Source organism: Pteropus alecto, unplaced genomic scaffold (assembly GCF_000325575.1).
Source record: "Pteropus alecto unplaced genomic scaffold, ASM32557v1 scaffold155, whole genome shotgun sequence".
In the NCBI taxonomy this organism is placed as follows: Eukaryota; Metazoa; Chordata; class Mammalia; order Chiroptera; family Pteropodidae; genus Pteropus; species Pteropus alecto.
Genome location: NW_006438113.1, coordinates 10645918 through 10671838, shown reverse-complemented (window position 1 = coordinate 10671838; position 25921 = coordinate 10645918). Strand labels below are relative to the sequence as shown.

The window sequence follows — 25921 nt, the reverse complement described above, 5'->3', positions numbered from 1 at the left end:
TTATTACTTTAACTCTTCTCATATAGGTCCAGTCCCAAATTAAGAAGTTTTCAAGATTAAAAATTTTTCCCCATTTACTTAAGTCTTAGTTGTTCTTTCCTTAGTAGAAGCAAATTAGCAACAACAACAGAAAACGAAACAAAAAACTTATTAAAGCAGCTCCATTTCTTGAATACCTTTATGAGCAGGGTTTTTTACATTGCACTATTTTATCCACCTCATCTTGGATTTGAGGAAGCTAAGACTCAGAGAAGCTCAGTAACTTGTTAAATGTTACCCAGTAATCTATGGCAGAAGTAGGATTCAGACCCTGAACTGTGTGACTCCCAGGGTGGTGTTCATTCCAGTTGCTAAGACTCTTTCTCACCATTCTTTATAAGAATTTCTTCTTGTAATGTAATAGTTATTGGGAGACTTTAACAAGTGAGATAATGTATGTGAAAGTACTTGAAAAAAAAAAAAAAGACATTTTGTGATTATTAGCTTCCTTCCTTAGCTTTGCAATCTTTCCTCAATTGTTTTCAAATTAACTCAGTTACTTTTTAAGCTTTTCTCATAGAGAATTTCCCCCTAATTTATTGTCTCTTATGGGAAGAATTTTTGTATTTTTAAATTACGATTGCTGCTTTTATTACTGCTCTTTCTGTATCTGTCGAGATGATCATGCAATTTTTATCTTTTACTCTGTAAGGTGGTCTCTGGTCAAAAAATAGAGATTTTTTGATCTTTGCATTTCTAGGATAAACCCTACTTGGCTGTGATTTAAAAAGAGAAAATACAGTGTTAAATTCAATTTGCTGATATTTTAAAGGATTTTGCTTCTTTGTTCATGAGGGATCTTGATATATAAATTTCTTTTCTGTTCTTATCCAGTTTTGGTGTCAAGGTTATTTTGGCCTCATAAAAAAAGATATTTTTCTAGTCTTTGAATAAACGTTATCTGTTTTGGAAAGTTTGACAAAACTTGTATCTAAAACTCTCTCGGTCTGGTGTCTTTTGGAAGAAGAAACTTGATTACTCATTCAGTTCCTTTTATTATCTAATAAAGATTTTAAATGAATTTTGAGTCACTTTTGATAATCTGATACTTTCCTAGGAATTATCCATTTTATTTATCTTTTTTTGTTTGGTATTACTTATTTCTGCCTTTTTTCTTTTCTTATCACTCTTTTAGAGATTTATGTTGTATTATTTTTTTCCCCCTTGACTTTTCTCATAGTGGCAATGCCAGGAGTAAAGCGTATTGACTAATACTGCGATGCCACGGAATAAATCTACTTCATTAAATTCTTCTCATATTTAGTATTAACTTTCTTAAATTTATTACTTGCATTCCTCATTTTTAATATTTCAATCTTTATGTTTAGTCTTTCTTGTTTTTAAATAAATATATTTTAGACTCTTAGTTTTGCTCTAAGTCCTGCTACAAGTTTGGAAACAGCTATGGGTGCTTTAATAGTTGTTCAGCCCTAAATATTTTGTAAGTTTGGTTGTGAATTCCTCTTTAACCATATGTACTATTTAAAAGTGCTTTTTAAAGATTACAAAATTCTTTTTACTATGTTTTTATTGTTATATTTCTAAATTAATTACATTGTGCCCAAAAGGCATGGTTATTATATCAATTCTTGGAAATTCTTTTGGACATAATAAGTGGTAAGTTTTGGTAAGTGTACTATGGGTGCTTGAAAAGAAAGTATATTGTCCTTTGCTTTGGGGTGTAGGGTTCTTTTTATATTAATTAGGTCAACATACAAATATTACTGATTAAGTTTTTTTATAGCCTTATATTTTGTCTGTTTGAACTATCAGTTTATGATTGAGATATGTTAAAATGTCTAATAATTATAGATTTGTCAATTTTTCTTCTAATTGTTGGTTTTAGATATACTTCAAAGCAATATTGTTAAGCAGTTACAAATTTATGATTCTCCCGGGTCCTAAATGTTGTTAATTATTTTGTCGTTTATTACTCTTTTTTAGAATGACTGTTAATTGATGTTAGCCTACTTGTATCTCCAGATTTTTTTAACCATATCCTAGTTTTTGGCAGTTTTCTTCATAAGGAAAAATATTCTCTTATGTGTCTGTTCCACTTCATTTTGTATTTCAAAATACATTCATTACATTCTGCTGTAGAACAGTGATTGTCAACTTTTTTCGGTATAAGGATCTTCAAATAATAATAGTGAACTCTTTATTATTAGTTGATTAGGAATGTATAAGAGCAAAAGAATTTGTAATGTTTTAAAAATACATTTTTATTTTGTTAAGCACAACAGTGTCAACATATATTTGAAAACTACTAGCATCTATAAGATACACTTGCTTGTACATTCATCTGTTTCTGCTGTAGCCCTGGCATGAGATGGAGGAAGGAGTATAGGAACTGACAGACATGTAGGTACCAGAGTTCTTGGTTGAACCTTGCAGGCTCAGAATCTCCTCTCCCTTCACAGATGCCGGATTTGAATAGCGGGTGAAGGAAATGGAGAGAAAGAGTCAAAGGTTGTGACTCATACTGTACCTTTCAAATAAGTTGCCTACCAAGACTTGAGGAGCATATAGCTTGGGTAGCAATGGCACTTTTAACTCTCTATTCCCCACATGCTACTCCCCCTTTAGTTTTCTCTTAGCTCTGGAAGAATTTTATTTTGTTTGAAGGTGAAGTCAAAACTGGCTGCATACCCTCCTAATCTCATCTGAAATAAAAGAATTTAGTGAGCCTGTGTTGTTCGTGTGTGTGTTTTAGCTTTGTTATCTTAATGTGCATATCCTAACAAAAAGAATTTGGCTTTGATCTTAAAGCATTTTGAAGGATTCATTCTGGTTTTTAATTTTAGTTTTGGGTATGACATGCAGTGTCCTATACTATCACCGAGTTAGGACAGGGTAAGGAATTTTGTGGATGAGTCCTGTAGGATCTTTAAATCTAGGAGCATAGGATTGGAACAGCATGTTTTTGTGTTATCACAGTGTACGCACAGAATTGGTGCTCTGCACTTGCTACTTGACTAGATTAAAGCAGGACATTGTACTCTGTGTTCCTTACTCCCTCCTAAAACTGTAACTGCTTGTGGCCTTCACTCAGGTTTCTAGATGACTAATGGCTCAGGAGCCTTGACCTTTCTCAAAATGGCAATGCTGGGAGCAAAGCATATTGACTAGTACTGAAATGCCATAGAATGAATCTACTTTTGCTATTTTAAAGTAAAGTAAAAAAAATCTTTATTTTCACACATCTTCCTAGTCTTTTGATATCTTCCCATATATCATTATTATTATTTTTAAATCATATGTAAAAAGATCTGAGGGTGGCATGAATTGATTATATTGTTTCCTATTTGAAGGAAACAAGAAAGGCTGAACTATCAGTTGCTGATGCCTGAAATTTCGCTGGAGCTCATTTCTCAGGTTAACAATTTAAATACTTCTTTGTAAAAGGAGAAGTTTTGAGGTCTCAGCAGTCATTTTCACTTATCAGACCTTTGGCTAAGGGTAGGCTCTAAATTTGGGAAAGCAGAGATAGTTTGAGGGCCTGCCCCTTCTTCCCACCCCCTGGCTTCTCACTCAGGCCTGGGCTTTTATGTTATCTTCAAATGATACTATATATGTAATTATAGAGAAAAAGAGGGAGTCTTAAGATGTCTATCATGCAATTAAAATGATTAAATGTAAACACCTAAGTTTACCACCACGTTTATGACCTCGTTTTGATACTTCTTTATTTTTAAATATGGAATATTTAAATACTCAAATGTGGAAGTGATCTGGGCTTTTCTTAATCTGAGAGATCCTGCCCAGATAGGAAGGGAAGAAAAGTCTCAGCAAGGGTTACAAAGAGAGCAGGAAATAGCCCTGCCAGTCAATTTTGCCTGCCAAGTAATTATACCAGGGCTAGCTTGGTTGGAAATTGGAGTTGCTGGGTTCAGTGGCCACAGTGGGGAAGGCCTTATCGTCCAGCTGATTGTGTTCTCTTTCCTCTTTCCACCTGTTTCCTTCCCGTTTCCCAAGTGTTGTCTGTGCTTTGATCAGATATGCTTGTGGTTGACCAGCTAACTCTCTTGAAAGGCCAGGTCCCAAGATGTAAGCACCTGCTGCTTTGGGTGTGCTCCAGGGTTTTTCTGTAAATCCAACTTCCATGAAATAAGACTTTCAGGTGTTCTATTCCATAGCACTTCAGTCTTTAGCAAACAGAATGCCTTTTTTTTTTTTTTGGTGACAGTATTTATAAATTAAAAGGCTACACTGTCTAAGGTCAGGTTTTATTAAATTAGTGAATTTGATATAGGATAGCTTCCCCCACCCCTCTAATGTATTTTGGGGGGCAGGGTAAAAGTTTAACTTGTTGAATGTTTTAGAGAACTTTTCAGTTTTAAATTTTGGAGCAGTATAAGTCTAAACAGGCCCATGAGACTGTCTCCTTTATATTACTTTGTCCAAAGCTCACTCTCCTTTCCTCAACTAAATCAGTGAGCTGAGATATAGTGGTTGATTTTTATAGAAGCAGACTGAGATTGTTTGGTTACAGGGTGAGTGAGTTACCTGTACATTGTGATAGTAGACGGCCCTCCCTAATCAAACCGGGACCATTATTAATGCATGTTATTTTTCACAGAAAGTATTAATGTGTGTATGTGTGTGTGCGCGTGTGCGCGTGTGCGCACGTGTGTGCATATGCATGGGCGGGGAGGGAATTATTCCATTGGCATAACTGAAGAGATGCTGTGAAGAGAATCATCTTTACAAGTAGTGCTGAGCTTCTGAGGGCAGGAACAATATTGTGTTCACTTTCTCCCTCACAACTTTCCTAATCTGTCACTAAAAACGACTACTCCCACTTTCATGTCCCCTCAGCATGTTCTCAACGTATTTATAAATACTAATTTGTATTTGTTTGTTTACATGTACGTTTCCTACCATGGTAGTAAGTAACCTCTTAAAGCTAGGGACTTTAAAAAAGGCCTTTCTATTTCTGGGACTCACATAGCATGTAGTAGGTGCTCAAAATGTTAGATCAGCTATCCCCAACCTTTTTGGCACCAGGGACTGGTGCTCAAAGAGAATCTAATGCCTGATCAAATCTGAGGTGGAGCTGAGGTGCGGCTACACATACAGATGAAGCTTCTCTCGCTGGCCTGCCACTCACCTCCTGCTATGTGGCCCGATACCTAACATGCCATTGACTGGTACTGGTCCACTGCCTGGGGGTTGGGGACCTCTGTGTTAGATGAACAAATATATGAAAGGATTAAAATAAAGGAATTTAAGATTAGTAACTCACTTCTGGATGCAGTCTAGAAGAATGTTTAAAAATGACTTGTAGCAATCAACCTTTGTAATCTCCAGATTGTTTTTCTCCTTATTTTTCTTAAATAAAAATTTTAGCATAAGCTTGTTTCTTGATTAGTGATAATTGAAGTCACATGGAGCCAAATTTGGAAGCTTTATATCTCTTAAATTGTATCAAGTCATATCATGTGGTAATCTTGGGTAGAATCGATTAGTGAATTATGAGTGAACATATTTTGGGTCTCATGAAGCTGTCATTGGTCCATTGATCTAAACTATTAGAATTTTCTGTTAATTTAGGTTGAAGACTCAAAGACAGAGAGAAGCCTTAAGTGATGCTAGTTGATTGATTTAAAAGTCTCTAAATCAATATTATCAGTATATAGCCAAGATATATAATTATTTATGAAACGGACCTTATCCCTGCTCTCGTTTTTAAAAATGCTTTAAAAAAAATTCAGATGTTTTAAAAAATAGAAGATCATTTTAAGAGGCCAGGCAGCTTCAATGTTTAAATAAAATCTCATTTTCTATAAATAAGACAGACTCCTTCCAGCTTTCGACTATTGGTTAGTCATGGTGGGATTTGTTTGGCTTTTATGAATGACATTAAATTTTAATGTACAGATCAGACGTCTTATTGTGGAAAAAAATGGTGCAGTGTCTGTTTTGGTCCTATCATTTTACCACACAAAGCAACCATTAATGGAGAATCAAATTAATTCTTGCAAAGCTTTTCCATTTCATCTTTTTTTGTTTGTTTCCTTTATCCATGATGACTGTTCCTAACTTTCATTTATTTATTTATTTCCACCCCTAAATTTGAGGCACTCGTGCGATAACTGGATCCTTGCAAATAGGTGTAATGCAGCAGTTGCATTCTGTGATGCTTATGTTTGCTACAATTTACTAAAGGTTCGTTTTACTTGGAAATAAAATCAAGTTTGTGACTTTTTAAAGTCACTGTTTTATATGGGCCGGATGATTTCATGATTAACTGTAGTTGTTGAAAATTCATTCATTCAAATATTTATTGAGCATTTATTATGTGCCAGGCATTCTAGTCTGTGAATACATTAATGAACAAGACAGACAAGATCCTTGGCCCTGCTCAACTTATAGTCCTGTGGGAGAAAGAGAAAACTGAACTGGGAAGGTGTGATTTATCTCATGAGAACACAGAGGAGAGATACTCATTGATTTGGGGTGGTTTCTTCAAGGAAGAGGCATGTAAAAGCGGAGTCTAAGAGAACAAATAGTTAAGCAGAAGAGGAAAAGAGAGGAAGGTGTTTCAGTTAGAGGGAATGGCTGTAAAAAATTTTGAAGCAAGAGGTAAGTGCTCTTCAGCTAGTGGTCCTCAATGAGTGACTGGCTGTTCCTAAAGAGCTTTTGAAATACTTCTCTTGAATATTGTAAAGCTTTCAATTAAACACTTTAAAATCATAAGTTTAGTTGCAAAGCATATGTTTTGTGCCATGTTGTGTATTATATACATGTTGTAAATATGTTTCCATGTGAATTTAGCTCATTAAATTTATAGAAAGCATCTTCCATAATCATTGGCAAAGCCAGTCCTCATTGTCTAACTTACCCTGCCAAATCAAATTTACTTTTTTAAACTTCATTTTAAAAAAAGTTCTTGTTCCAATCAGTCAATTATATTTTAAACATATTTAAATAATAAGGAAAAAAGTATTTTTATATTTATCCACATAGAATCCATTTTGTGTTCTTCGTTTTTTTCTGCAATCCAAATTTCTTCCTGGTATATTTTCCTTCTTCCTGAAGGACTTCCTTTAACGTTTCTTATAGTTCAGATCTGCTGGTGATGAATTCTTTCAGCTTTCTTTTTTTTTTTTGGTATCTGAAGAAGTCTTTATTTCACTTTAAATTTTGAAATATATTTTCTTTGGGTTAGATTTTTAGGTTGATAGATTTTTTTTTTCTTTCACTACTTTGCTCCACTGTCTTCTGGCTTGCATTGTTTCCAAAGAGAAGCGTGTCGTTATTCTTATCTTTGTTCCTTTGATTTCTTAAGGGTGCAGGGTGTTTTTCTGAGGTAACGAAAAAAGTTTTGATACAAGAAAGAGGTAGTTTGAAAGAGGTAGTGGTTGTTCAACATTGCGAATACACTAAATGCCACTGAATTATACCTTTAAAATGACTAAGTGTATGTTATGTGAATTTCACCTCAATTAAAAAAAACTATTGATAAGAAATTTTGGTCTGTTATATTGGTGAAAATACATATGTTTGAATACACAGTGAGCTGCTGAGGCTGTGAGGAAACAGATACTCTCACCCACTGTGGTGGGGATGTAAACTAACTTCGGTGGATGGCAGTTTGGCATTTGTCAAAATTACAAATGTCCATACCTATGACTCAGAAGTTCCATTTCTACACTGTATCCTACAGATCTACACATTTAAAAATGACATGTGTTCAAGGTGATTCATTGCAGCAGGTTAATAAATTACGGACTTGTTATGTAGCTATTTAAGAAAATGAGGAGGCTCTTTATGTATTTTTATTAGAACATCTCTAACTTAAATTACGTGAAAAAAGCAGAGAGTATGCATAGTATGGTGCTGTTTGTGTAAAAAAGGCAGAAGCCTGTTTGTTTTTATATGCATAAAGTGTCTTTTTTTGAAGAAAACAAAACTTATAACTTTGGTTGCAAATAGACAGAATTTGAATACCTAGAAGATAATGGAGTGAAGGAAATTCTTCATTTTATGCCCATTTAGTTTTATGTATGTGTATATATTTATGTCATATATATGAATATATGTTATATAATTTAAAATTAAATAGAAATTTTGATTTGTCAATTAAAAAGGAACAGAAAACAACCATTCATCTGAGTTGATCAAAAGCCACATCAATGAGATCTCGCTCTTCATTGATATTTATTACATACTGCCTCATAGCTCTAATGTTTGTGACCCAGCTTAGTAAAGTATGCATCTTGAGATTAGTAGTTTTCTTTTTGCATCTTTATATGCACACCATAGTGTCCCTAGCCCAATGCTTTTTCCGTAGTTGCAATTCATGTGCTAGTTTAATTCTATTTATTAACAGTGCAACATTGTTTTATACTTGTAAAGTCTTACATTATTTCATTTGATCCTCAAAACAACCCTGTGAGGTGCGCTTTTATTTGCATGTGACATTTTCTATAAGAATGTATAATTTTGGCTAAATATTTTAACTTTAACTGATTTGTTCCATATCTTTTTAAGTTATAAGGTGATAACATAATGGGTTTATTGAATATAAGATTAGAGGAGATGCTCTATTAGGTCCTTTTCAATTCTGTGTGGATAAATGAGTGAATAAATGAATGAATGAATACATTTTAGTAGTACAAGAGGGTCAAGGGGAATACTTGGTGTATGCATTTTAGGTTCTTCTTTTAAATGAACTCCCTCCCCCCCCCTCAAAAAAAAATTACACCTTTGGCTGATTAGGTCATCTATGTTATTAAACTCTATTTATATTAAACTGTTAATAATTGGCTCAGTTATTAATGACAGTGACATTTTAATTAACAACATAGCTTTCTAGTGCTGTTTTCAAAGAGTCCAATGGATTTGTCAAACAATTCCATTTAGCTAGATGAATGAGAAATTTATGCTTTACCTCATCATACTTTCTCTTTGTGTTTCTATTTCTTTGCTTCATCTGATTATTAAATTTCACTTAACACTATGCTTTGGCATTTTATTTTCAGATGCTAAATCTGAAACTGTTGTCAAAGATTTCTTTTCTTGGTGTAGTATCTTTTAATGGCAATGCATATAGGGTGAGGAGTAAGGAAACAAAAGAGTAACAGAGATATAGCAACCTCAAGTGAAAGGTCTAAAATGTTTCTTCATCATTTTTTGTTGCCAGAAAGTAAGAAGAACAAGGGCTTAGTGCAGTGAATTAATAAATATGCTACACTTAAATGTAAATAAAAGCTAAATCTTGGGTTCTTTTATAAATTGGTCTTGGCTATTTTTCATGTGGGGAAAAAAATGTGAATTTACTTCCATTCCTTGCATTTTGCATGTGATAATCTTCTGCTTGGTTCTGCCAGTGAGATAACTCCATGTTCCTCCCCACAGGGTTGAGAATGCTTGCACCAAGCTTGTCCAGGCAGCCCAGATGCTTCAGTCTGACCCTTACTCAGTGCCTGCTCGAGATTATCTAATTGATGGGTCAAGGGGCATCCTCTCCGGCACATCAGACCTGCTCCTCACCTTTGATGAGGCTGAGGTAGGCAATCTGAGGTCCATGCAGACACCTCTTTCAGGCAAAAGCCTGTTTTGTTTTGTTTTGTTTTGTTTTTTTGACAAAAACCTAGTCTTAAAGATAATAATGAAGGATTGCTAATTGTTCAGAATGAAGAAAATGTCGAATAGCTATACATCTTAATTACCATATTTTCTACTTATTGTTCACTCGGTTGACCGAATACTCTAAAATATATTTCCAGGTTCGTAAAATTATTAGAGTTTGCAAAGGAATTTTGGAATATCTTACAGTGGCAGAGGTGGTAGAAACTATGGAAGATTTGGTCACTTACACAAAGAATCTTGGACCAGGTTAGTCATATCCAATTTTTATAATAAAATTTTTATAGATTGTCCATGTTTGATTAAGAGGAAAGGGACATTCCCCTATACTTTTTTGTAGAAGATAGGTAATGATGCATTGGACTTTTAGGTATCTCTACTTTATTGATGGAACCGATGCTGTGCCTCTACTGAGAAGATATCACTGTCTCTGAAAGCCAAATTGACTTTCTACAAATCCTAGCCCTGACTGATGAATTAAACTAGACATTGCAAATGTTGTTGGAGAATGTAGGAAATTCTTTTCTATGATTGTAATGCTTATGGCCACCCCGAATCCTGACCTCTCTATTCCACGTGATACAGCATTCCTTTACTGTCTGCCAGCTGGCCTGTAGCTCTTTATGACCTCTTAGCTTTCTAATTAACCCGCCTACTATTATGGATTCATGCCCTAGTCTGAGGCTGCATAATATATTCAGACCTAGAAGGAGAGAAGAGCTTTTATGCCTAAATCTCATTTTGAAATGATTGTTTAGTCATCTGAGAATTGAAAATTCAAAATACATAACATGTACAAACTTTTGTTTTTATAGACATATAACATGAAGTTGAAGGTCCTTAAAGTATGAATGAGGCCAAGGACAAGATACATCATATGTTTAACTTGTCAGTATTAAAGGTCACATACCACCTTATAAAATTCTTTTGTCTTATGTGAAATGATTTTTATTTAACAGTGTTTTCATGAGGTTCCATGGCACTCATTCCATAAACTTATGACAGTTAAAAATTTTCCTGAGCCATTACTGAAGCTTTAGAGCTGTACTCTTTAAACTTTCTCATAGCGCTGGAAAAAATTTTATTTCTTCAAATGAAATCTTATGCAGAATCTCAACATATAAAGGACAGAAATGGAGCTTTACTCTGGATGAAGCAGAGGCCACCCTATCTTTTCCACCCACCTTTTCCATTCCCCTTTAGTACCCCCTAACAGTCTGTGAAGGTACTTAAGAAATCCTAAGAGCAGTTTGAAAAATCAGAGCTTTAGAGAATCACATACCATCTTTGAATAATACCCAAAGTAAACAAAAAGTGCTAGCAGGCTGATTCCAAAACACCAGATGCTTTCAAACGCTGTCATCACTATAATTATTTTTATAATATTCCTATTTGTTTCTAATTATAAAAGTCATACATGCTTATTTTAGACAAATTGAAAAGTACAGAAAACATAAAGATGAAAACAAAACACATTATTTTAATTCTTAAGATTTTTTTCAGCCACTGGATTCTTAGTACCGAGCTCACATGAGATTCTTACATAGGAACAGTGGCCAAGTACATGGTGTGAAACTTGTAAAAATGGTAGCAAGGCAAGATACTTTTCCCCTACTTGTGAAATTAGTTTTTACAAATACTTTTTTATTTGTAAACAAATATTTTATTCATTTCAGCTTTTTTTTTTTAATGTTTGTGAATGTCTTTATGTCAAATATGTGGAAATTATGTCACATTTAGGATTCATATTTAATAAATTACTTTTAATGAAAAAGATAAAGTTGCAGTAAGTTAGAACTGTGCTGAAAAATTCTCTATCATAAATGCTAGATTTCATTGATAGTGTCTGTTGTTTAAGTGGGCACTGATTTTGGACTTTCATAGTAATTCATAATGGATTTAGGCTCAGAAAGCCAGACTCTGGATTGTTTCACTGCTCACCCTGCACAATTTATTCCTTATGCCCCAGGAATGACTAAGATGGCCAAGATGATTGACGAGAGGCAGCAGGAACTGACTCACCAGGAGCACCGAGTGATGTTGGTGAACTCAATGAACACAGTGAAAGAGTTGCTGCCAGTTCTCATTTCAGGTATTTTCTACCAATACTTTATCTTACAGGGAAAAAAAAAAAGCTAACATGTTTTAAACTCTGATATTCATTTTCTTTCACTGCCTAGTTGCATATCCTTCAACCTGGGTAAAAATGAGACTGGCTAGATTGCATATTACCTGATGGCTGCAGCTGATTGTCTAAGAACCAGTTTCATCTTTGCTAATGCTCTCCTTCTGCTCTTTGTTTGAAACTGCCCTTCCTGTTGCCTCATTCTGTTCTCCAGAAGCTCTAATTACTCCTTTTTCTGGGAGGTGGAATCTCCTCTAGAAACTCTAGTTTTGGACGTATGGATTTTTTTTTTAAATGCCTACAGCACCTGGTCTTCCTGCGTGGACTCTCATTCAAGTACTAGCCAGACCCGACCCTGCTTAGCTTCCGAGATCAGAGGAGATCAGGCACGTTCAGGGTGGCATGGCCGTAGATGGTTGTATGGATTTTGACACGTTTACTTGTTTATAAAAGAATAGTTAGGAGCTAGAATGGATATTATAGAGCACTGTGTGATAAAGAATTGAACCCAGAGACCTTTTCAGTGTTGTGTTAACACAGTATTTTTTTTAAAAAAATATTTAACTGTTCTCTACATGGTAGAGCTGGCGGTCTTTGCCAACTGGGACCACCATCCCATTGGGCAGAGCCCAGAAATGCGAACATGGTGGCTGTTCTCTCAACTAGCAAAAGGGAGCTGCTCTTATTAAGTATCTAGTATGTACCAGACACCTTATGGTTTACGTAAGTTATCATAGTCAAGTCATGAGTTTGTTAAACTCTCAGGAAGCAGCTTCATTTTCAAAATCTTATGAGACATGTCGCTGTGATTCCTGGCTACTGCCTTCCTGCTTTGGTAATGGCAAAAAAAGGAGATAAGAGTGTAAGAGTTTAGAAAGCTCTTATATGAACTAGAAAACAAATATATGTAAGTCAGTCTTGTAATCTCTGTGGGTAATATGTTTTTGAGCCCAACTGTTTGACATGGCAGGAAGATTGCTGGGAAGAGGATTTCTTTCTAACCTGCGTAACTCAATAAAGTGTTGATTAATCTTTGTTTTTACAATTTTAATTGTTTTATGGGAACATACTCTCTTTCTCCAGTGTTTCATATTATTTATTTATTTATTTTTCACTTTTGGGGGTTAGAAAGTCCTTTCTGCATGTCGAGAGAAATTCTGGAAGATAAACTCAACACTTTGGGGTATTCCATTAGGATCAGGGGCAGCGGGATTCTCCAGTTACAGTTTTACTGTTTTCTTCTTGTCCCATTAGGTTTGTGTTAGGTGGGGCCAGTGTTAGGGCTGGGATACTAACTGCTTTAGAAGGACAAATTGAACATTTTGTGATTGTGGGTAAGCAGTATATGCATGTTAAATTAGTTCCCTGATCATGTTGTGGTAATGTTTTGTACCTTCAGTTTTCTTTACAGTGAAGACTGCTGGTATTCGAACTTCATTGGCAGATTTGCAGTGTTTGTTTTCATATATTTTTTAAGACCTTAGAAGCCCAAAATGTGTTCAAGGCATGGAACATCTTGTGTGAATATTGTTATACAGCAAAATTCAATTCCTACTTAGTTTGTAATCTTTTGTTGATTTACAGCTATGAAGATTTTTGTAACAACTAAAAACTCAAAAAACCAAGGAATAGAAGAAGCTTTGAAAAATCGCAATTTTACTGTAGAAAAGATGAGTGCTGAAATTAATGAGATCATTCGTGTATTACAACTTACTTCTTGGGATGAAGATGCCTGGGCCAGCAAGGTAAATGTTATTAGAGGATCAATAAGCAAAATCCCAAATTCTCCCCTCCTGGGGGTTCGATTATCTCACATTTTATATTGTAACTATGTGTAGCATAAGACTACTCAGATATTATGAAAGTAATTTCTTCTTCACTTTTGTATCATGGGTCACTTGCTGCTTTTCCTTTTTTCCAAGGGAAAACAATAAATAGGGATGTGGGATGAATGTTGGTCAAAGGCTAAGATGTGTAGCTTTTCCTTCAGGCTGTAGTCTCATTGATGGGGCTGGTGGAGAAATTCTGGTGTGGTGTATACTCCCCGCATGGAAACCCTGCCTTTTATGTGGTCCGTTGTTGCTAGGAGACTAAGTAAGGGACATAATATGCCTGTGACCGAATTTTATGGAAAACTTTTCCTGTACTGACCTTTGACCCAGAGAAACCTACAGAGGAGACTCGGCATTTCTAAGTGTATGCCTTCATCATTCCATTTTCCCTAAGGAAAGCTTAATTAAAATACTAGTTTTCACATGTGTCATTTAGTTTGAGTGGTCCTTTCACCCTTTAGAATTTAGTCTAGAATTTCTTCCCAGACTCTCGAAATGGTTGATGGATTTCTTCTACAGCCCAGCAGCAGTGGTTTTGTGCTGCTGCTGCTCTAACCTGCTTGTCCCTGCCTAGTGACTGTTTTGGGGGAACAGAGACACTTGGGTTTATACTTTTCTTGTATGAGCCCAAGGTGCAGGCAGTGGGGGAAACATACTCTCCGGCATCTGGCTTTTCCATGTGCGACACAGATGTTGTTTCCAGGGCCACCCAGCAGGCTGGTAGCCGACTAAAGGGGGGATTTTGTAGTGTGGCTTCCATTGGGTGTCCAGTAGGCCTATTTGTCTTCCAGGTCACCTTTAAGGTAAGGTCAAAGCTGGGGCCTCAAATCACCAGCCCTCTTTCGTTGCTCAGAAAATGACTCTAAATATGCAGAAGAAATTAGTCTGCTTATCTTAATTATCGATTTGTTTACAGAGGTACAAGGTTCTTGAATAAATTCGAAGACTGTATTTTAAATCTATATGGTAAAATCATTTTAAGTCTTTGATATTATACTTAATTTTGCTTTTGCATATTTGACAGCTTTCACTTCCCTGTTATGACTTCTTTATGCATCTTTTTTTTGTTCCCTTGTTTGTTTTATTCTTTTTTTCCTCACGTTTAGAAGGTAAGCTTTCTCTTGCCCTCTAGTTTTTTTCCACTCCCCCACTTAAAAAGAGAAAAAGCATGTCTGTGAGGTTTTCTTGTGCTGTGTGCCATGCCTTATTCCGTGTGCCGGTGTGTAACACTGTGCTCGAATATGCGTCAGAATGTGATTTAATATGGGATTCAGGGCTGTGCTGGGCAGACTGACTGGTTCATCTTGAGCTGTTTCTTTGGGGAAAGTAAAAGGAAAGACATTACTGTGAGATATCAGGCTTCCTATATTTAGTAGGTCCTTTCATTTTTTGGGGTAGGCTCCTGAGAACAATTTTGCCCTGGTCATTCCTACTCACTTCATTTGAGTGATAGGTTTCCCCAGGTAGCTGGGTGACCCCTAAGTTATTGGCGGACCCCGCTCTTAGGAAAGGAAACTTCTAGCTGATGCCGTCTCTGTATTTGCTTCTCTTACCAGTCTCCTTTGCAGGCTCTGGAATTTTGCTTTTGGAGATGTGTCACTGAGGTTTTAAGGCATAATGAAAATGGGGAGGCTAGAGAGTTTAGACGGGAACGTTTGTCCTTAACAATACTCCTAGCCTTCAAAATCAAAAGGAAAACAATAAGGTATATCTAAAGTTTTTCCTAGCTTCAGTCCATGGCTCACAGCATGTTCTGCTGTCTAAGCCATGAATCAGCCATAGTTCTCCATGACCTCATGTTCCCCTAACCTAATCTCTTTCCTTATTCTCTCTTCTTTTCTTCCAGCAGATGAGAAATAGTAAAAAGGAGGAGCAGCTATTGCAGGCTTAATGTTTCTCTATTTTCAGAGAGGAAAAGTCACCCATCATTTAGGAAATAGGTGTTACTGAACTTTATTTGGTGCAAGTGTCATTGAGGGCTACTTCTTTTAAAAAAAAGATGTGGTCAGTTGAGTTTTTCAGGATGAAGATTAGGCACTTGGGGGGATGAACAAGGGAAATAGACCCGGTTTGCTGTGTAGGCTGGTCCAGTCTCGTAGCTAGCTGTCTCAATTTTATGCTGATCTGGAAGGAACCCAGACTGTTAGGATGCTGCAGAATTATCAGAATGAAAGAAAGTAAATAAAATTAGTTCAGCCAAAAGAAGCTCAAGAACATTATGACATCGGAATGAGCAAGAAATGTTTTATTTTTAACTTTATTTTGCTTTTGTTTTACATTTACCTGGTTCAAAAATCAAAATGCTATAAAAAGATATACATGGCAAATCTCACTCCCAATCCCATCCCCATCCACCTTATCTCGTCTTACCCCATAAGACGTAATCATTTTTCTTAGTTGCAAGAATATTTAGAAAAAAATTTTACCTCGGTACCAAGGGTTTTGGTTATTTTCAGTTTAGTAGCATTAAGCATCTTTCATTACTCAACTGTAAGCAGTGATTTAATCAGACCTTGTGTCTGTCTGTGACCCCTGGCTTCCCATTCTGTTTAATATATATGGTATCTTTCACCTCCTCTCCCCCTACAAATAATTAACTTTGTCTTACCATACTTGTTTCATGCTTCCCCATTGGTGCAGTTTTCTTCTGGAAAGTGATGGTTCCTCTAGAAAAGTGGGGGAAGAAAGTAAGTGGAAAAATTCTTAGTAAAAGTACGTCTTGCTGAATAAGTTAAGATTTTAAAGAGGCAATGCAGTAGCTGATTGTTTTACCTCTGTACCCACATTCAAATTGCAGATTTACAAACTTGAAAGTACTTTGACTTTAAACACTTCATTTTATTTTGAAAGTAAAAATTTCCCCCTCTGTAAATCAACAACCATCTTATAAATAATATTTTAAAATTATCTTAGCATTTTTCCTGAGAATTCATTATGAAACAGAAGAATTTGTGAATTAACACAATTCTAATTATACCCCTTGTAAATTTAGCAATCTCTCTATTTTTTTATATTTATATTACTTGTATTTTGATGCATGCATGCTGAGAATTAAGAGGAAGTGAGAAAAATTTTAAAAGCCTTTTATTGCTAAGAATTTTTGAATTTGCATTGATGCTCCTGCAACTGGACCTTGGGCCATTAGATACTATTATTCCGAAGTATTCCTGCGGTAGGTCTCCTTCCACTGCGGGCCTAGGCTAGTAGTGGTTAAATGTAATGACTGACTCAGATGTCTTGCACAGATTACTCTCTCTACCAAAGGATTGGGAACCACTGGTTAGAGCAGTGGTTCTCAATCTTTTTGGTACCAGGGACTGGTGTTCCTATGAGAATCTAATGCCTGATGATCTGAGGTGGAGCTGAGGCAGTGATGCTAGGGCTGGAGAGCGGCTGCAAATACAGATGAAGCTTCGCTTGTTGGCCTGCTGCTCACCTCCTGCTGTGTGGCCCCTGTTCCTAACAGGCCACTGACTGATACCAGTCTGCGGCCCCGGGGGTTGGGGATCCCTAGGTTAGAACATGCACACCTGTAATACTTGCCCTTACTGCAGACTATTGGAATTTAAGGGTTGATTTTTATTTCATTTTTGAAAAAACAAGGTTATATGTGAGCTTTTTTGAGTCTTTTAGTGTTTTATTTTAGCAGCTGATATAACAAAAAATTGATCTCTTGGGGTTTGAGAGAGTTAGTTCAGGCATTTATGATATTTTATCCCCTCCCTCCAAACAGAAGAAAAGCCCCAAATATTAGGAATTGATGCTTCCCTTCTGATCCAGTTGATCTAGGTGGTACATGTGATTGTATGCTCATAGATGGCATAGAATTTTAGAGCTGGGAAGGTATTCTTAGAGATGAGGAACTGAACCCGGGTGGTAACTTGCTTGAAGTGTCAAGGCCAGATGACTTTCTGTCATCGCTTAAATGTAGTTTGTAAGATTTTGTTCTACTGCTCAGTTTATTCTTTCCAGAAACATCTTTGCTCTTAAAACATTGATTCGGGGGTAGAAATGTGGTCAGGAGTGGAATGGAGTAGGGAGGATAGGGAGGGGAAGTGTTAGTAGAAAAAGGAAGAGTAGGTCGGGCAGTGAAAGAGAGGGGGTCCTTAATTCCATATTTACAATTTTCAAGAGCCTGGGATTGCAGGACCTCACTTTTTCTACCACAGTGCTTGATTGTCTACAGGAGGAACTCAGTGGTTCTCAGCATTATTTTCTGTTCCTTAGATCTAACTTCATATTAAATTTCAGGAGTGTTTCAGTTCCTGCAAATGCGTATAAAAAGGAGTTCTTTTAGATTGTCCTTCCACCTTTTGCTATGTGGGGGAGAGTGCCAGGGCACTGTGGTTTTTCATTTAAAACATGAACTCATAAGAGTTTTACAGTAAAAGAGACCATAGTGGAAGGGGACCGGATCCCTGCCTGCTGTCCCCAAAGGTGCATGACTAGATCTGGTATTTTTAATACTCACTCTTTAAAAACAGTAACCAAAAAACTCAGAGAAGAGACTAGTGGAGACTTTTCTCTTTCCCAAATTTGAGATTTTATAGAGAAAAGTACTCAAATGAAGGTACAGTTTTTTTCTCTTCTATTTCATATCTAGATTATACTCTGAGTACTTAGATTTACATGACAAGGTTTAACTAAAAGTTTTGTGGTACATAGTATGGTTGACACAAGGTTATGATTATTTTTACCCTTTATAAATATATCTTAAAAGTGACTTCCAGTCCTAATTTGTTTATATCACATGTAGTATTTATATACTTACATTGCTTATGAGAGAATTCTCTCAATTCCATAATAAGTACTGCCCATCCAAAGAAATATACATGAAATTCTTAGGAGACCAGAATATTTGTTCCCATAGACATTTTTGTTTTTAATAGATAATGACATTTAAATGTCATGTTTAAATGATTATTTAAAATTGCCCTATTCCAGAAAGAATTTAAGGTGGCCCTTTCAGTGACTATTTTAAATCTACAAAATTGTTTAAAACTCATGCTTTTAAAAACTTTAGAAACTAATCGAAATTCCCAGTTTAAAAAATGCAGCTTCATTCTAAATTTGTCATTAATTCTTTTCAGGGGAAAATGAACATCTCTTAATGTTAACTTCTTGATGTCATATCTCTCACTCAGGAGTAAATTACTCACTTCCTCGGAATTAGATTCTTTCCTTGAAGTGCGGTGACCATGCTTTAAAATGGAGGAAAAAAAGCAATGATTTTTCAGGATACTAAATGGAGCAAAGCCAGTTTTTCCATTGTGTTTGAAATCATTTTTGGGCAATGGAGAATAAAAGCAGTCATTTAGGTTAGGGGGGGTTATGAATTTGATTCTAGAACTTAACTTTTTGGGCAGTATGGACCAAAGCCAAAAATCGATGAGGCAAAGATATGCTGACTGTTATAGCAGGTTAGTGGATTCTTTGGCATCTCTTTTTGGTAAAAGAAAAAAAGTCTTGAGTTTCATTCAATATAAAATAATGAGATTTGATGTCAACAAACCTGAGATCAAATTCAGTTTCTAGGACGGAGCCCCTTGTCTCTTAATTTGTAAAATTAAATTACGTTTAAATTTGAGGTTCAGTGAAGTAATGAGGGAAAAAATGCCTAAAACAGAACCTAACATGCAGGAAATGCTCAAAGTTAGTTTTCTAACTAGTAGCCTTTATTGCTAGAGCAGACACTAAAGTTTTTTTTCTGATCTTCATTTCCCCTTGAATTTAGAGTTCTGAAATGTAAGAAATACTATTTTCACTGAAATATGTGTGTTAGAGAAATGGTTATCAATAGATTTTAAATGTATTTTTACGTGAGTATGTCTCTTTTTCAAAGTGCGCACATACTTCCTAGATGAGAGCTTGTGAATTTTTAAAAAAATCTGTATCTAGATAAAGTCCTATAACTTGTGTTAGACCCTAAAGGCTATCCAGCTCTCTGAGGTGAGGAGTTGCCTAAAACTCCCTTTGAAAAGATGTTGATTTGGGCCTTGCTAGTTTGGAATTAAGCTCAAGTGACCTTTGTATTACTTTTGAAGACAGGTTTACTGTGCAGATTAGTGCACAACAAGGTAGAGAAAGAGCAGATATTTAAACCATTTCAGAATCAAAGCACTTTAAAAATGTCACTTGTCTACTTGTACTAATTACAAATGGATTTTTGAAATAGATCCTCTTACCTCTCTTTTATTGATAGATAGCTACCATAATTCCATGTAACTTCAGAATAAAAATATTTTATTTCCATTTTTTTTTAGTTTAGTTCACTACTCTTTAGTTGCTGTGGCTGAGAATTTGCTCTTTTAGAGACTTAGATAACTGAGGTTGCAACAGGAGAATGAATAGTCTGTATCTACTTAGATGGGGAAGGAGAGAATCTGGATGTGAGAGGCCTATAATTTGAATAGGTAACTTTGGCAAAGCTTGGGATCAGGCTTCTGACTTTAAGCCTAATGATGAGAGAGCTCCCAGTGCTTATTTGTACTGCTGGGTCTTGTTTGAATTGGAAGTGGTGGTGGTGGTGGAGGGGGATGCTCCTGGTGCCCCCGTGTGGAAAACTGGTGGTGGTACACCTTTAAGAACTCAACTTTTGCAGATTGGAAATTGAAAAAAAAGTTAGGGATTTAGGATGTTGCCTAAAATTTCAGAGCCCTGTATTTTGGTGGATGAACTCTGTAAGAGTCAGTTCCCTAGAGCAAAAGGAGATAGGCTATCTTTTCAGGTGTTAAATATAGACTTAATAGGTGGCTGTTTTGTTTTGAGAATGGGTACGTGGGTATTGGTTATATTATTCTCTGTGTTTTCTTATATTTTAAAAACTTTATTAAAATATAAGTATATTTTGGAAGTGACTAGTTTGTTGTTTCACCGTCTTATGATATATCCTGGGAGATTTTATGCTAGTTTTATGTTAGGCATTATGAGTCTTGATTTTTTTGTAAACAATAAATTGAGACCCACTTATTTTATCCTGCCTCTTATCTGTTAGCAATGGTAAGAGAACTAAGGATGAGGAGTGGCAGGAAAGGCCAGAAAAATGCTTCTTTCTTGTATTACCTTTAGTAGTTTATTTGTGAAATTAAAACTGAATTGCTAGATTAACATTTTCATTTTTTTTCCAGTCAGTCATTGCAAATTTTTCAGATTAATTTAAAATAGTGAAACATTATCCAGTGTGTATGTATTTCCAAATAAGATGTAAAAGAAGTGTGATTTGTGGCACCACATGCTAATGAGGCTTCCCTGAAGCTGGGAGGGCTTTGGCAGGGCTGCGAACGAATGTTGACTAGTGCAAGGGCTGATAATGAGGCATGCGACAACAGGGCGTTGTCCTGCTGAGAACATGAAACATCTTTTGGCTTGAGCAATTTTACCAGTTTTCACAGTTTAGCAATAGGGAGATCAGGAAACAGAATAGAATTAACAGAGGATTTGCATGCAAGATGCTGCATTTTGAGAGAAATAAGCATTATGGTGTGATGAGAATATTTTTAAGGCTTTATAGGACTGACTACCTTAGCTATTGAATGTTAACGCTGTCACTTCTTTTCTGTCTTACTTTGTATCATAGTTACCTCAATTTTTGCAAAGAAAATAAAATAATTGTATTTCTCTTCAAAAGGACACTGAAGCTATGAAGAGAGCATTGGCCTCTATAGACTCCAAACTGAACCAGGCCAAAGGTTGGCTCCGTGATCCCAGTGCCTCCCCAGGTAACCATCTGGTTCTACTTTTCTGATCAATATAACAGAAAGCTAAAAAACAAGCTAACAAAAGAAAGAAATCTTCCCAGAGTCTCATAATCCTGAGATAACTACTGCAACATTTAGGGGGCATACACCATTCAATTAGTTTTGACTAATTCAAGCATTATTGGGCCTTAAAAGGATGAAGAACATAGATTAATCACCTCTTCTCATGGAGAAATTAACCAAGCTGAACTGGGTATTCTTTGCCAGAGTTTTGGTTCACCTCTTCCCTGAACCAGAAAGATGGTTATTTTGAATAAAAGCTTTTCTCTTCTTGTTCCCATTGGGCATATTTCCATTTATGTCAACAAAGAAATTAAGCAGATTAAATGTTGATGCCAATAAGAATTGGAAAGCAAAGGTATCTTATATAAAGACCCAAATAGGTTATTAAGCTAGGCTTATGGATTTTCTAATCTAATATTTATTCAATTTTAGATTAACATTTAAATGAATATGAAAAGCTTAATGGAGAAGTGCTAAGGACTATTAAATTGGTGGAGACTATTTTCATCCAATTCTTAACACAAGCTGCTTATTATCTCCAGATGGCTATGGTTCCAAGGATCTTATTTTAGATGTATCTGTGGTTGAAACCTCACCCTAAAGTTGTAAGGGCACTGCTTGGCTGTTAGCTATCAGATGTATTGCCTTCTATTTACTTGTCTAGTTCTTTTGAAATCATCTGTTCCTTCATGAATGTAATGACTTGTAAAGTATCCTCTCTAAATAATTAATGTGTTAACAATGTAGATATTGGATATCTCTTTATTTTAGGGGATGCTGGTGAACAGGCCATCAGGCAGATCTTAGATGAAGCTGGAAAAGTTGGTGAACTCTGTGCAGGCAAAGAACGCAGGGAGATCCTGGGAACTTGCAAAATGCTAGGGCAGATGACTGATCAAGTGGCTGACCTCCGAGCCAGGTAAAGTTCTTCTGCCCTTATCAGAGCAGTAGTGGGTAACAGATAAGATCTCACTCTTGACGAAGTGATTCAGAAAGCAAGTCTTCTAATTTTACTGTTCTCTTTGGCTAATAGATAACATAGATATTATATTCTATTAATTTTTTTTTGAAGATGAAATGAACTTTCCTTTTATCAAACTTTTAAAATGTGCAGGTGCCTTGTAATAAAATTGAAATTGAATTAGAAATCTGATATCCCATCTTAGTTTCTAGCCATAAGCTCACGAAAATAAGGGGCCTTGGTCTGGCATGGGTCGATACCTTTTATGAGGGATGAGTAGAAAGAAACCAATAGTGAAAACACTGAAATTATTTCACGTCATTTTAAAAATCAGTTAAATAGATTATTCTTTAAGTTGGTCATTTCTAGGCTCTTGAGTTTCTATTTCATCATTATTCATTTGGTTTCATATTTCTTTTACTTTTCTTTGTTACACCTTAAGTCTTGGCTTTTAAGACTTTTTCTCTTATAAATTAGATGTATGTAGTTGACCATTAAGAAAACTTGGTATAGGGATTGCTTCGTAAATTACATAAATGTCTAACCACTATGCTGTACACCTGAAACTAATATAAAATAATATTGAATGTCAACTCTAATTTAAAAAAAATAAAAGAAAACTCAGTATAATATAGGTTTGTTTAGAATTCATCCATAGAGTTAATGAAGTTCTTAAAGAATTTTTATTTCATTTTACAGTATGGACATGGAGAAAAATTGAAGTATGATGAGACACTAGTGTAGATGACGTTTAATTTTGCTTAGAGAATGTCATGAAACATCTTGAGATAATTGGACATACAGGGTTTCCATACAAACGGGCCTCAAAAACACTCTGATGTGTGGCATACCATGACACCCGGTCTCAAATGTATTAACATAATAGATTGAAGAATGAGTAGTCTAAACCTTTTTTGGATCAAGATCATTTTTATAGTATGATGAAAGCCATTAATATTTACCTAAAAAGATACATAAACAATATTATCTCATTGAACTCAGTGAGCCTTTTTCTCCTGCTGCGAAGCAGTCTCCTTTGTCGTGAGCATGACAAGGACTTTATAGAAAGGACAAAAAGAATTTCTGTTCCCATTCGGAGAAATGCCAGTGCAGTTGGACAAGACTCCTGGCTCTTCGAATTTCTCACTGCTGGCTCTTTTGTCTGCAGCCTTTCACAGCGTGGCAGACAGTTTTCACTTGGAATTCTCAAAGATACAGTTGTATGTGTTTAGAAAAAGATGGATTTGAGCAAAAGAATGAGGTAGTTGCTGTGCGGATGAGATCGACCATTAATCAGTAAAGAGAAAAGGCCAGGACAGTGATGTGCCGCTTTGCCCCTGCTTCACTCTGGAGCTTGCAGAATCAATCCCCTCACAAGGAAAGATGAGAAAGCCACTCCTTGTTATTCTTTCTTAAATATGCCCAGCTGTCTAACATTTTAGTGGCTAGAGCTCAGTAACAATTTCCTCTTTGATATTCCTCTGTATCAGTCACCTAGGGTTTCAAGGTTGTAAGTATATATGCCCCCCCATAGGACTCAGTAAATATTTTATTTTTAATGGGAAAAACTATGAAGCCCATAAATAGTTTTACTTTTTCAAAGTTAGATTCTTACCCAAAAGATTCCTCATCATAAATTGGTATATTTGAAGGAAAAAAAGCAGATCCATAAAAAGTATGTTTTCCGAAAGTCTTCCACTCCTCTGCCATGTAAAAAGAAAGCCTCAAGTACAGGTAAAAGGTATAAATATTTTTTATGAACCTTGCATTAAATATTGAGTTCATTATGTCAAGTATTGGTTTAGGTGAAAAATAAAGATAATTTTAAAAAGAGGATAGAATAATGAATGACAGATCCATACTATTAGTAAGTGAAGCAAAAATTCTTGTAGTTCATCCTAAAATCAGAAACACAGGTTAGGATGATCAGTCATGCCATTCTTCCAAATGATAAAGTTACCACCCCTGTCATTGAGTTTACAAAATCTGAGCTGGTAAAAAGATGGAAATTTTTAATTTTGTTATAACTTGGAAAGTGTTTACAAAGAGAAAACAAACTTCTACTAACATTATTTTTTTTGTAGTAGTAGCAGCATACCACTTCTGAGGAAAATAGTGAAATTAGTCTTTAGGAACTTGATAGGAAACAATGGTTTCTTGTTACCATGTGCTTTTTTCCCCTCAGTACTAACTGTTTTTGATATTTATAGATTGTATAGGAATAGAAGATGGACATTTAAAATTCTCATTAGGTTCATTATAATAATAATGAATTTAATAATAATAATAGTTATGTATGTGTATTGCTTTATTGCCAAAGTGTTTTCAAACATGTCTTTTTGCTTGAAGCCACACCATTTGATAAGCAAGGCAAGTATGGTTTATTACCTACTCATCCCTCATTTTATAAGTAAGAAAACTGAAGCCCTAGTGAAACAAGGTTTCACGGGTACCTGGAGCCATGATTTGAACACAAATCTGCTTAGTCTCATTGTGATGTGCTTTCAGTATGCATGCTGCCTCTTGAAACATTTTTAATGTATAGTTGTCCATAAAAAAGACAATCTAATGGGCTGTTTATTTCTAAAGCACACATTACTGTGGTAACAAAACCCTCCAAAGCAATAAGATCACAAGCACATTTCCCCCCTGAGGTTTAGATTTGATTATGTAATCACCACCAAGCGGAGAATCATTATTACCTAAATTTGCAGGCCCAGTCTTTAAAATGCTTATGCACCTCCACAAAGCTAATGTGAATTTTTAAAAGCAAAGGAGAAAGTAGATGGTTTAGGTGTTTTGTTTATCTCTTTGTTTTCTTGTGTTATCTCAGACTTAACTGGAGAAAAGGAAAAAGACAAGCATGTTAACAAAAATGACATATCCTACGCTTTTAGTAATATTTTGCTATTAAGTATTTGAGAGAGTACAATGACAGCATCTGTCTGTTTTGAGTAGAGGACAAGGAGCCTCACCTGTGGCCATGCAGAAAGCCCAGCAGGTGTCTCAGGGTCTGGATGTACTCACAGCAAAAGTGGAAAATGCAGCCCGCAAGCTGGAAGCCATGACAAACTCAAAGCAGAGCATTGCGAAGAAGATCGATGCTGCTCAGGTAGTAATGATGGTTTTCAGGAGGGGCGGGAAATAAAAGAGAAAGAGAAATGTCCCATAAATACCCTGTGTCTATATCTCTCTTCCCCTCTCTTCCATTAATGTGAGTGGATAATGGGTGTTTCTAAGTGATGACTAAGTCCCAGCAGTTATCAACATTAACACCTCCTCTACCACCACAGATTTAGACTAATATTTATCTATATTTTGAAATAAACAGATTAATTTTGAATACTCCAATTAGTTAAAAGTAAGCACTCTGAATACCAGGAGAATCCTAGTTCCTGATATAGATTACAGTATATTAAAACTGTTCTTCATCTCAAAATTCACAACTGTATTCGGCAATGGCAGTGTTAAAGGGCTAAAGTTGTCTGAACCTACTCAATTGTAAAATGATTTCATTTCACAAAAAAACACAAATGTTTGAGAAACCGAAGAATGAATGAGATGTGCGTGCTTCAAAGATGAGATAAAGCTTGCGAAGATACTTTATTCT

The 25921-nt window shown here is 35.7% G+C and overlaps 1 protein-coding gene and 1 pseudogene across 3 annotated transcripts in view; one reads left to right on the top strand and one right to left on the bottom strand.

Annotated features, from left to right (window-relative positions):
* Positions 1-25921, top strand: part of VCL (vinculin) — a 90331-nt gene that overhangs the window by 39400 nt on the left and 25010 nt on the right. For all 3 annotated transcript variants that reach the window (XM_006915501.3, XM_015592215.1, XM_015592214.2), the window contains exons 3-9: positions 9403-9553; positions 9774-9882; positions 11603-11725; positions 13343-13503; positions 21218-21308; positions 22122-22269; positions 25270-25423. In XM_006915501.3, coding sequence (XP_006915563.1) covers positions 9403-9553; positions 9774-9882; positions 11603-11725; positions 13343-13503; positions 21218-21308; positions 22122-22269; positions 25270-25423 — 937 coding nt within the window. The remainder of the gene's footprint in view (positions 1-9402; positions 9554-9773; positions 9883-11602; positions 11726-13342; positions 13504-21217; positions 21309-22121; positions 22270-25269; positions 25424-25921) is intronic.
* LOC112482708 lies at positions 12054-12172 on the bottom strand (annotated as a pseudogene).